Source organism: Gigantopelta aegis, chromosome 3 (genome assembly GCF_016097555.1).
Source record: "Gigantopelta aegis isolate Gae_Host chromosome 3, Gae_host_genome, whole genome shotgun sequence".
Lineage (NCBI taxonomy): Eukaryota > Metazoa > Mollusca > Gastropoda > Neomphalida > Peltospiridae > Gigantopelta > Gigantopelta aegis.
Window position 1 is genome coordinate 94,274,466 of NC_054701.1, and position 13,146 is coordinate 94,287,611.

A 13,146-nucleotide genomic window follows, 5' to 3' on the forward strand; every position below is an offset into this window, starting at 1 on the left:
ACTCGTTATGAAAACAAACTGAAGGGAATGATTAACTGTTCACCTTAATCAAATTATAGGGAATCAAATCAGATATTGCCACTGAACACTGATATTTAATCGTTTTGTAGTAATATACTGATACCCTATAAATGCATATGCTAAGGGGAGATAAAAATGACTCTCCTTGAACTAGTCTCTGGGAAGTGAGGGGGAATGAGTGATATAGCTCCCCTTAAAATGTTGAGGTCGGATAGAATGAAGGCTAGAAACACATTTTTCAAATACTTAACACACTGCTTTAATAATACAAGTTGAATACAACCTACCTTTTCTCTGCTTTCTGCCATTTGAGTACAACGTTGAACAGCCTCTGGAATGGATCCAGGGACGATGTGATGTCGTCCACGTCTGGGTAGGTTGTTATTGGGTACTTGTACAACGCTTCTTCCTATAAACAACACGTGAAAAGCTAGTGCTAATACTGATCAACTAGAGACTCATGGTAGCATGCTAAATAATCCAGTACATGTCTAGCCTGAAATGATTATGGGTGGGTGGGTGATAAAGCAGGTCTGATAGGGTAGTTAAATGCAAAGGGCTTACACGATGATGAAACTTCATCCAAGATAAAGTCAAACAGAGGTTCTGTATGACCCATCCTTACAAAAGACTTTGTGTAGGGTCAAAGAGTTTGGAACTGTACCAAGGGTACCAACCCACAGATAGCTGTACGCCTTATGGGACGGTGTAGGCCGGTACATTGACCTACCTCTCACACGTAACTAACCATTAACCCTGTAGTCAGCCTAAACCCACAGCTAAAGCTGACTGGAAATAGCACAGATGTGTGGCACAGATAGCCACACAAGACAAGCACCTGTTCCAGTTAGAGAAATAAAGACTGGGAGGTGGAGGTGGACAGTACAATTTAAACAAGAATTGAGATATCTGACCTTGTTGATCCAGCTGATGTTTTCTGAGACTTCGGCGAGGCGCTGCTGGATCTTGCGAACATCCTGCACATACTGCTGCATCATGTCCAGTTCGCCATAGTCGTTGAATTCATCGACGCGCTGACGCAGTCGCTCCAACTCCATCATCACCTTCTCACGCTTCTCTAGCAACGATTTCTCACCCTTCTGTTTAGACGACTCAACCAGCTAGACATAGAGAAACAACAAAACATTAACCAACAGCTTTAAACATATCTCTCTGTCTTCTCACCCTTCTGTTTAGACAACTCAACCAGCTGGACATGCATACAGAAACAACAAAACATATGACATAACAGCTTTAAACATATCTCTCTGTCTTCTCACCCTTCTGTTTAGACGACTCAACCAGCTGGACATGCATACAGAAACAACAAAACATATGTAAGCAACAAAAACAAAGTACAGTGAAACCCATCTAAACTGGGCACCCTCAAAACAAGTAAAAAGTCTGGCTTTAAGAAGTATCTGGTTTAGAGAGGGTCTCTTCAGAACTGATTTAAAAGGGGGTCGTGAAAATGTCCAATTTTGAGTGAATTCCAGTTTATAGTGTTCAGTTTTGAGAGGTTTTCCTCTATTTAACATTCAATATTTCTTGATGTATGATGATGATAAATGTTGACACTTAACACTGGGCACACTACAACAACATACATCAGCTACTTCTTACACTAACAGCAATGGGATTCGACCCTGTGAACCACTGTTCAGGTGAACACTCGATCCACTAATAAATCTTGCTTGTAACATATAGTTTTATTGAAACACAACATTAAAACAATTTTCAGAGAATACTCAGCAATATTTGTTTAAATGGATACCACATTGACAAACATAGATTATATTTTTATTAATTTTTTTAACAATAAATACATTTACAAAAATATATACAGTGAAACGTGTCTAAACCGGATCATGTTGGGGACCTAATATTTATATATACAGTGAAACCTGTCTAAACCGGATCATGTTGGGGACCTAATATTTATATATACAGTGAAATGTGTCTAAACCGGATCATGTTGGGGACCTAATATTTATATATACAGTGAAACGTGTCTAAACCGGATCATGTTGGGGACCTAATATTTATATATACAGTGAAACGTGTCTAAACCGGATCATGTTGGGGACCTAATATTTATATATACAGTGAAACCTGTCTAAACCGGATCATGCCCGGGACCTAATATTTATATATACAGTGAAAAGTGTCTAAACCGGATCATGTTGGGGACCTAATATTTATATATACAGTGAAACCTGTCTAAACTGGATCATGCCGGGGATCATGTTGGGGACCTAATATTTATATATACAGTGAAACGTGTCTAAACCGGATCATGTTGGGGACCTAATATTTATATATACAGTGAAACCTGTCTAAACCGGATCATGTTGGGGACCTAATATTTATATATACAGTGAAACCTGTCTAAACCGGATCATGTTGGGGACCTAATATTTATATATACAGTGAAACCTGTCTAAACCGGATCATGTTGGGGACCTAATATTTATATATACAGTGAAACCTGTCTAAACCGGATCATGTTGGGGACCTAATATTTATATATACAGTGAGACGTGTCTAAACCGGATCATGTTGGGGACCTAATATTTATATATACAGTGAAACGTGTCTAAACCGGATCATGTTGGGGACCTAATATTTATATATACAGTGAAACCTGTCTAAACCGGATCATGCCGGGGATCATGTTGGGGACCTAATATTTATCTGATTTATACAGGATTCAGTGTTTAGAGGGTCATGTTTTTTAATTTAGAAAATTAAGTACCATGAATCTTGGTCTGTTTTGACAGGATTCCGGTTTGTTCAGGGTCCAGTTAATTTACACAGGTTTCACTATATATTTTTGTTTATGTTACTAAAAAATTAATGTGAAAGAGAAAGAGAACTGTAGAAACCGTAATGACATTAGTTGCAAGTTGGACATTACCTCATCGTTCTGATCAAAGACTGGGTTAATTCTCTTCGGCCAGGTGAGAACCTCGCAGTTCAGCTCAATATCTTCTTTCGTGAACATGAACACGTCAATCAGATACGCAAGACGATCTTTCGACTCCTATGATAAAAAGAGACTTTAGTCAATAACAGCAACAACACATTTCAATTAAGTATGTTTTAAGACTAATAATAAAAAAAGACAGAAAATTGCACTAGTGACTAATAGATGTAATATAACCAATACCGTATAACCGGAAATTTTCGTGGTCTTAATTTTTCGTGGTTTGGGGTATAAAAACATTTCAAGGTTTCTTATTTTCGTTGTTTGCCAAATCTGAATTGAAAGTGATTTTATTTTCGAGTTTTAGCAAGTCTAGTTGCGAGAATACTTGCTATTGTTGATTAAAGTTTCACTTTGGCTGCCAGTTGTTCGATACTACTGACGTGTAAAGTTAAACAATAGAACAGTCACCTGTAGCCTAATTGGCCACTGTGATACCCGGTATGCTATTCGACAGACAACTGATCACAGTCTTTGATTTTGTGTAAAGCCAATTACGATGTATGTGTGAACAAAGCACTTAAGGACGCCATGAAGTCTAATTTTACCACATGGTATTCAAAGCGGGTTTCCATGGTTATGAAACATGGCGAAGTTGTAACGGACATCAAGATCGAAATGCGTACTTCGGCAATAAACCAATTCATGCAAGGTGGATTATGAAAGTTATGGCAGAATTAAAAATACGCCAGGAAATGTTGAAATCTGCATTCATCCATCCCAGAATCTCTGTTGCAGTGTGGGCGGACATTGACAAAAACTATATACGAAATTAAAAAATATTTCATTATAGTCTACAAACAGTGAGATTCACGCAATAACCTTTTAAAAATTCTAACTTGTTGTTTTGACTATACTATTCTCTTGTCGTATCCGGTGGACTGCGCATGACAGGAAATAAAATGTTCCAGTAAATTGTCAGTGTGTTATGGTTTTTACAATAAATATTTTAGTTAGAATTTGTTGATATTTTCAAATATTTTCAAGGATTTATATTTTCGATGCTGACTACTTACCCTCGAAACCCACGAAAATAAAAATCCTTGAAAATTTCCGGTTATACGGTATATTCTATATCATATGGGACATAAGTCATTTGGAAAATAGGTCGGATTAGAAAATTAACATACTATACAAAAATGCCATTCCAAGTTTTTCATTTATGTTTACAAGTCAGTTGTACTTTGTAGTGTTTAAATAACCCAATACTTTGAAGTTATTGAGGTATTTTATTACCAATTGAGCATCTAGCAGGTACCTGTAATGTCAACATACCTTTATTCTTTCGTTGAGTGACACCATGCCGATAGTTCGAGCATTCGTCACAAAGTCAACCATCTCCATCAAATCTTCACTGGTCTCAGGAACCTTCAGTGCTCGTTCCTGCATCATGCGGAACTCCTTGCAAATACTGAACATTTAACAAACAAAAATTACATTCTGTTTTTAAAATCTCAAAAAATAAATATGCTTCTTAACAATGAATTTAATTATAATCATGAATTCTTGTCAAGTAACCAAGAAAACCATTCAAATAAAACTCAAACAAACCAAAATGGACAAGTCATTTAACCCATAAACAGAGCATAAATGTTAAATATTTGAAAACAAATAAATATTCGCAACTAAAAATAATAGTAATATCCACATAACACATTAGATGTTCAACATCTTACTGAGAGATCAGGCAAGTAAAACTGAAAATAAAACCCCCACACGCGTTACCATCGTAACAACACACAGAAACCACAAGTTTCCACAGTAAAAACACACAGACCTTTCGTTTTCTGACCGATGGTCTGCGGAGACACGACTCAGCAATTCATTAGCCAATCCGCGAGCAGCTTCGGCCAATCCTCGCTTCAAGTCTTCACAATCGAGGCGAATCATATCAAAGTGCTCAATGCTGGGCAGGCCCATGATCTCGCTGGCCAGGTTACGGTACTTCTCGATTTGCTGAAAAATAAAGTTAAAATTAGTGCTCAATAACATATAGATAATCCCATGACCTCCATGCTAGAAAATTCCATGATTTCACAGGTTGTGTTATTTCTCACAGGTTTTGTTGGAAAATAAAGTTACAATGAAGGAAATGTTTTATTTAACGACACACTCAACACATTTTATTTACAGTTATATGGCGTCGGACATGTGGTTAAGGACCACACAGATATAGACAGCGGAAATCCACTGTTGCCACTTCATGGGCTACTCTTTTCGATTAGCAGCAAGAGATCTTTTATATGCACCATCCCACAGACAGGATATAGTACATACCACAGCCTTTGTTACATCAGTTGTGGAGCACTGGTTGGAACAAGAAATAGCCCAATAGGGCCACTGATGGGGATCTATCCTAAACCAACTGCACATCAAGTGAGTGCTTTACCACTGGGCTGCGTCCCACCCCCAAATTACAATGGAGTGCTTCATGCTAGGCAGTCCCATAATCACCAAGTACTTCTCAATTCGCTGAAAAATTATGTAATGGAAGCTAGAGTTCAAGGCTATTATCCTATGAGGACACCTGAGCAACCTGGGCTGTCTTCCCAGACCAAGAACACAGAGAGAATAGGAGAGACCCACTTACTGTGGCAGAGAGAACGAGAGAGACCCACTTACTTTGGCAGAGACAACAAGAGAGACCGACTTACTTTGGCAGAGAGAACAAGGGAGACCCACTTACTGCGGCAGAGAGAACAAGAGAGACCCACTTACTGTGGCAGAGAGAACAAGGGAGACCCACTTACTGTGGCAGAGAGAACAAGAGAGACCCACTTACTGTGGCAGAGAGAAGAACAAGAGAGACCCACTTACTGTGGCAGAGAGAACAAGAGAGACCCACTTACTGTGGCAGAGAGAACAAGGGAGACCCACTTACTGTGGCAGAGAGAACAAGAGAGACCCACTTACTGTGGCAGAGAGAACAAGAGAGACCCACTTACTGTGGCAGAGAGAACAAAAGAGACCCACTTACTGTGGCAGAGAGAACAAGGGAGACCCACTTACTGTGGCACAGAGAACAAGAGAGACCCACTTACTGTGGCAGAGAGAACAAGAGAGACCCACTTACTGTGGCAGAGAGAAGAACAAGAAAGACCCACTTACTGTGGCAGAGAGAACAAGGGAGACCCACTTACTGTGGCTCAGAGAACAAGGGAGACCCACTTACTGTGGCAGAGAGAACAAGAGAGACCCACTTACTGTGGCAGAGAGAACAAGAGAGACCCACTTACTGTGGCAGAGAGAACAACAAGAGAGACCCACTTACTGTGGCAGAGAGAAGAACAAGAGAGACCCACTTACTGTGGCAGAGAGAACAAGGGAAACCCACTTATTGTGGCAGAGAGAACACTGTGGCAGAGAGAACAAGAGAGACCCACTTACTGTGGCAGAGAGAACAACAAGGGAGACCCACTTACTGTGGCAGAGAGAAGAACAAGAGAGACCCACTTACTGTGGCAGTGAGAAGAACAAGAGACCCACTTACTGTGGCAGAGAGAAGAACAAGAGAGACCCACTTACTGTGGCAGAGAGAACAAGGGAAACCCACTTATTGTGGCAGAGAGAACACTGTGGCAGAGAGAACAAGAGAGACCCACTTACTGTGGCAGAGAGAACAACAAGGGAGACCCACTTACTGTGGCAGAGAGAAGAACAAGAGAGACCCACTTACTGTGGCAGAGAGAAGAACAAGAGATACCCACTTACTGTGGCAGAGAGAACAAGGGAGACCCACTTACTGTGGCAGAGAGAACAACAAGAGAGACCCATTTACTGTGGCAGAGAGAAGAACAAGAGAGACCCACTTACTGTGGCAGAGAGAACAAGAGAGACCCACTTACTGTGGCAGAGAGAACAAGAGAGACCCACTTACTGTGGCAGAGAGAACAAAAGAGACCCACTTACTATGGCAGAGAGAACAAGGGAGACCCATTTACTGTGGCAGAGAGAACAAGAGAGACCCACTTACTGTGGCAGAGAGAACAAGAGAGACCCACTTACTGTGGCAGAGAGAAGAACAAGAGAGACCCACTTACTGTGGCAGAGAGAACAAGGGAAACCCACTTATTGTGGCAGAGAGAACAAGAGAGACCCACTTACTGTGGCAGAGAGAACAACAAGGGAGACCCACTTACTGTGGCAGAGAGAAGAACAAGAGAGACCCACTTACTGTGGCAGAGAGAAGAACAAGAGAGACCCACTTACTGTGGCAGAGAGAAGAACAAGAGAGACCCACTTACTGTGGCAGAGAGAACAAGGGAAACCCACTTATTGTGGCAGAGAGAACACTGTGGCAGAGAGAACAAGAGAGACCCACTTACTGTGGCAGAGAGAACAACAAGGGAGACCCACTTACTGTGGCAGAGAGAAGAACAAGAGAGACCCACTTACTGTGGCAGAGAGAAGAACAAGAGATACCGACTTACTGTGGCAGAGAGAACAAGGGAGACCCACTTACTGTGGCAGAGAGAACAACAAGAGAGACCCATTTACTGTGGCAGAGAGAAGAACAAGAGAGACCCACTTACTGTGGCAGAGAGAACAAGAGACCCACTTACTGTGGCAGAGAGAACAAGGGAGACCCACTTACTGTGGCAGAGAGAACAAGGGAGACCCACTTACTGTGGCAGAGAGAACAAGAGATACCCACTTACTGTGGCAGAGAGAACAAGGGAGACCCACTTACTGTGGCAGAGAGAACAACAAGAGACCCATTTACTGTGGCAGAGAGAAGAACAAGAGAGACCCACTTACTGTGGCAGAGAGAACAAGAGAGACCCACTTACTGTGGCAGAGAGAACAAGGGAGACCCACTTACTGTGGCAGAGAGAACAAGGGAGACCCACTTACTGTGGCAGAGAGAACAAGAGAGACCCACTTACTGTGGCAGAGAGAACAAGAGAGACCCACTTACTGTGGCAGAGAGAAGAACAAGAGAGACCCACTTACTGTGGCAGAGAGAACCACTTACTGTGGCAGAGAGAAGAACAAGAGAGACCCACTTACTGTGGCAGAGAGAACAAGAGAGACCCACTTACTGTGGCAGAGAGAACAAGAGAGACCCACTTACTGTGGCAGAGAGAACAAAAGAGACCCACTTACTGTGGCAGAGAGAACAAGGGAGACCCACTTACTGTGGCAGAGAGAACAAAAGAGACCCACTTACTGTGGCAGAGAGAACAAGAGAGACCCACTTACTGTGGCAGAGAGAACAAGAGATACCCACTTACTGTCGCTTAGAGAACAAAAGAGACCCACTTACTGTGGCAGAGAGAACAAGGGAGACCCACTTACTATGGCAGAGAGAACAAGAGAGACCCACTTACTGTGGCAGAGAGAACAAGAGAGACCCACTTACTGTGGCAGAGAGAACAAGAGAGACCCACTTACTGTGGCAGAGAGAACAAGAGATACCCACTTACTGTGGCTTAGAGAACAAAAGAGACCCACTTACTGTGACAGAGAGAACAAGGGAGACCCACTTACTGTGGCAGAGAGAACAAGAGAGACCCACTTACTGTGGCAGAGAGAACAAAAGAGACCCACTTACTGTGGCAGAGAGAACAAGGGAGACCCACTTACTGTGGCACAGAGAACAAGAGAGACCCACTTACTGTGGCAGAGAGAAGAACAAGAAAGACCCACTTACTGTGGCAGAGAGAACAAGGGAGACCCACTTACTGTGGCAGAGAGAACAAGAGAGACCCACTTACTGTGGCAGAGAGAAGAACAAGAGAGACCCACTTACTGTGGCAGAGAGAACAAGGGAAACCCACTTATTGTGGCAGAGAGAACAAGAGAGACCCACTTACTGTGGCAGAGAGAACAACAAGGGAGACCCACTTACTGTGGCAGAGAGAAGAACAAGAGAGACCCACTTACTGTGGCAGAGAGAAGAACAAGAGAGACCCACTTACTGTGGCAGAGAGAAGAACAAGAGAGACCCACTTACTGTGGCAGAGAGAACAAGGGAAACCCACTTATTGTGGCAGAGAGAACACTGTGGCAGAGAGAACAAGAGAGACCCACTTACTGTGGCAGAGAGAACAACAAGGGAGACCCACTTACTGTGGCAGAGAGAAGAACAAGAGAGACCCACTTACTGTGGCAGAGAGAAGAACAAGAGATACCGACTTACTGTGGCAGAGAGAACAAGGGAGACCCACTTACTGTGGCAGAGAGAACAACAAGAGAGACCCATTTACTGTGGCAGAGAGAAGAACAAGAGAGACCCACTTACTGTGGCAGAGAGAACAAGAGACCCACTTACTGTGGCAGAGAGAACAAGGGAGACCCACTTACTGTGGCAGAGAGAACAAGGGAGACCCACTTACTGTGGCAGAGAGAACAAGAGATACCCACTTACTGTGGCAGAGAGAACAAGGGAGACCCACTTACTGTGGCAGAGAGAACAACAAGAGACCCATTTACTGTGGCAGAGAGAAGAACAAGAGAGACCCACTTACTGTGGCAGAGAGAACAAGAGAGACCCACTTACTGTGGCAGAGAGAACAAGGGAGACCCACTTACTGTGGCAGAGAGAACAAGGGAGACCCACTTACTGTGGCAGAGAGAACAAGAGAGACCCACTTACTGTGGCAGAGAGAACAAGAGAGACCCACTTACTGTGGCAGAGAGAAGAACAAGAGAGACCCACTTACTGTGGCAGAGAGAACCACTTACTGTGGCAGAGAGAAGAACAAGAGAGACCCACTTACTGTGGCAGAGAGAACAAGAGAGACCCACTTACTGTGGCAGAGAGAACAAGAGAGACCCACTTACTGTGGCAGAGAGAACAAAAGAGACCCACTTACTGTGGCAGAGAGAACAAGGGAGACCCACTTACTGTGGCAGAGAGAACAAAAGAGACCCACTTACTGTGGCAGAGAGAACAAGAGAGACCCACTTACTGTGGCAGAGAGAACAAGAGATACCCACTTACTGTCGCTTAGAGAACAAAAGAGACCCACTTACTGTGGCAGAGAGAACAAGGGAGACCCACTTACTATGGCAGAGAGAACAAGAGAGACCCACTTACTGTGGCAGAGAGAACAAGAGAGACCCACTTACTGTGGCAGAGAGAACAAGAGAGACCCACTTACTGTGGCAGAGAGAACAAGAGATACCCACTTACTGTGGCTTAGAGAACAAAAGAGACCCACTTACTGTGACAGAGAGAACAAGGGAGACCCACTTACTGTGGCAGAGAGAACAAGAGAGACCCACTTACTGTGGCACAGAGAATAAGAGAGATCCACTTACTGTGGTGTACTCGGCAAATGTATGGTCTTCTTCCATGTAAGCATGTATTTCCTTGAGAGCCGTGCCATCCACAATGTAGTCATAGCGATCAACTGAAACAGTAACATGTAGACTTTGGTAAATATACTTTTTTTAAAGTAATATTCATAAATGTTTATCCTTCACATAACAAAAGACTTTCACAAAAAATTTGAAGAAAATACACATGATACACATTACACCTGGAAAGTTCTAAAAAGTCTGTGTTGTCTTGAAATAAAGACAAAAGTGCTACATGTATGTCTGGAAATCTCCTAGCGGTCCTTTCAACACTGACAGGGAGGTCTTAATATAGGCTAAGCCTGTTGACCATGCAATTCCAATATGTGTTTGACAAAATAAATATTCTTTAAACCATCACTCACACTGCTGGCAGCCAGTTACTAATCCAGCATGTAATTACTATTTCAAATAACCGGTGATGATTAATAAGTTCTTTCAAAAATCTTAAATTTCAACTTTTTGTTTTTAATAAAACTTAAGAATATCAAAAAAGGTACTATGTAATTAATTAAATGCCGATGAAACGACATACCAATCTCCATGAAGAATAACATAAGTGTGTTAACAGTATGTTTACCTACCATGATCTGATCTCCTTGGTGCTGTGTAAACCATAAGTAAACGGCAAGAAACCGTGACAGAATGATCAACTTAAATACATGTACATGCTACATAGCTAGCATGCTTCAACAATTTATTTCTACCATTATAAACATCACCACCCATCCATAATATTTTTCTATATGTTAGATGGTACCTAATGCTCATATTACTTGTTAATTGATTTATAAACCTGTTTTAATATAAAAAATTCTGTGACCATCTTCAAAGTCCACTGAATTAACCCACATTTGGTAATAAACAAGATAATTTGTAAAGCCTTAAAATGTGACTACCTGTAACATTGTGAGAAATATATGTTTATAAATCAAGTGAAACTGTGAGTGGTGAATGTACAATAATAATCCAAACCAACAACTCTTTAAAAAGTGAAACAGATTTTTTGTTCTGTGAATTAAATAAACATGACTTCTGTAACTTACTTTTTGAGAAATCTCCATTTGCTAAGCCACAACAAACAAATCAATTAATATTTGTCAATTAAACTAAGTCTCATACGTATATACAGTTTACATTAGTGTAGCACAATGCATTTAGTATATTTACAATTTTCCCACCATTTAACCACCAGTGGCAGTACAGAAGTAAAAACAATTGTATTATAGTTGCTCAATTCACTTTCTGAATCTTCAACGTAAACAACAATATGAGGTTTGTGATAAATCTTTTATTAGTCTACAGTGGTTTAAATTACACCTCCAAACTCACCGTATGAGAATAATATAATTATTTTGGGAGTTCTGAGCATTTTTTATAATATAGTATACGTAATGGGAAAACATAGGGAACCTCATATTTATATTATGCTGGGCATATTACTGCATGCCATGTTAAATGGATAAAACTTATCATGATGAACTTGAGGGTTATATAGTCTATAAATATATATAAGGAATGGAGGTGTCTAAACAAACCTTTAAAATTTAAAACAGGTTCTACTGCATCCACCTAAATTGAAAATTTAAAAAAACCCCATAATAATTTTAAAAAATTGTCATAAAAATACTGACACCATTAGGAGAAATGAACCAAAAAATACATCAAAATACTGATGTAACAGTACTCAACCTGTTCCTGCAAACAGTCTCATAGACACATTATACAAGCAGGTCAACTGAACAATAACCATGATATCTATCAAAGTGCTGTGCCTACCAAACGACTGGAGATGATCGCTGGGAGCCTCAAAGTACGTTGTGGCGGCCTTGTTGAGTTTGCTGAGTGCGTTCGTCATGATGTGCTGGGCGACAGTGACGTCTGTGTAGGTGTCGGTGTTACCGCCAGACAGCCACGACTGGACGGTGGGCACGTGCTGCATCGTCTTGGTGATCTGGTTGGCGACGAAGACGACGCTGTCAAAGAGGTCCTCGACGGGCGGGTAGAACTGCATCTTGTTGTCATCAAACGTCAGCTCCATCTTGAGGATCGGCAGCTTGAGGCGGTTGTCGTAGTCAAACAGACTGACAAACGACTCGACTGTCCGTACCAGGAGATCCTTCAGCTAAACAAACAAATAAATAGAACTAACTAATTGAAATATATTTCATATCATTATAAAAAAAACTCCATTTAAAACAAGTTATGTAAAAAAAAAAACCAACCCCAAAACCACTCATGCACTGAATAATAAGCTTCTACATGAATTTATTTGAGTAATATCAACATTTTAAACAACAATCCCAACTAGTTAGGCCTATATACATGTACATGTACTGAAATTCCCAGTACATATATAGACCTAACAAGTCAAGAAATATATGTTTAGTCATATGCAGATTACCTATAACACCAGACTATATATAGTACATGCATGCCTTTAGATTACCATGTTCATTTTCCAACCTGCCAAATTCATGTTTTATGTCAAATATACCATAGCACCATGAACAATTATATATGTTAGCATTTACTATGGCGTTGGCATTTATATATCTTTAAAGAGTAGATAATAGTGTTCTAGTCCGGTGTTAAAGTAGTCACTACTAGTGTCTGCTGGAATTGTCTGCTATATTCAACTCAGTAAAGTTCCAAAGATTCAAAAAGGAAAATTCCCAAGAGGGTTGATATAGATTTCCCTCCATCGTGCTTCAATTACATCATTTTGGGTAATACAATGGTGAGTTTGCTATTCCAAATGAATATAAATTTCTTTTATAATCCATTTTTAGAGATAAAATAATTACCTGGTCTGAGATGAGTGTAGAAACACT

General features: G+C 41.0%; 1 protein-coding gene across 5 annotated transcripts in view; it reads right to left on the reverse strand.

Moving 5' to 3' along the window:
- LOC121369379 (dynein heavy chain 12, axonemal-like) overlaps positions 1-13,146 on the reverse strand; it is a 121,842-nt gene that overhangs the window by 90,026 nt on the left and 18,670 nt on the right. For all 5 annotated transcript variants that reach the window (XM_041494440.1, XM_041494438.1, XM_041494439.1 and 2 more), the window contains exons 10-16: positions 12,092-12,437; positions 10,274-10,365; positions 4,785-4,963; positions 4,283-4,418; positions 2,939-3,064; positions 936-1,142; positions 309-430 (exon numbers count right to left, since the gene is read on the reverse strand). In XM_041494440.1, the coding sequence (XP_041350374.1) occupies positions 309-430; positions 936-1,142; positions 2,939-3,064; positions 4,283-4,418; positions 4,785-4,963; positions 10,274-10,365; positions 12,092-12,437 (1,208 nt within the window). The remainder of the gene's footprint in view (positions 1-308; positions 431-935; positions 1,143-2,938; positions 3,065-4,282; positions 4,419-4,784; positions 4,964-10,273; positions 10,366-12,091; positions 12,438-13,146) is intronic.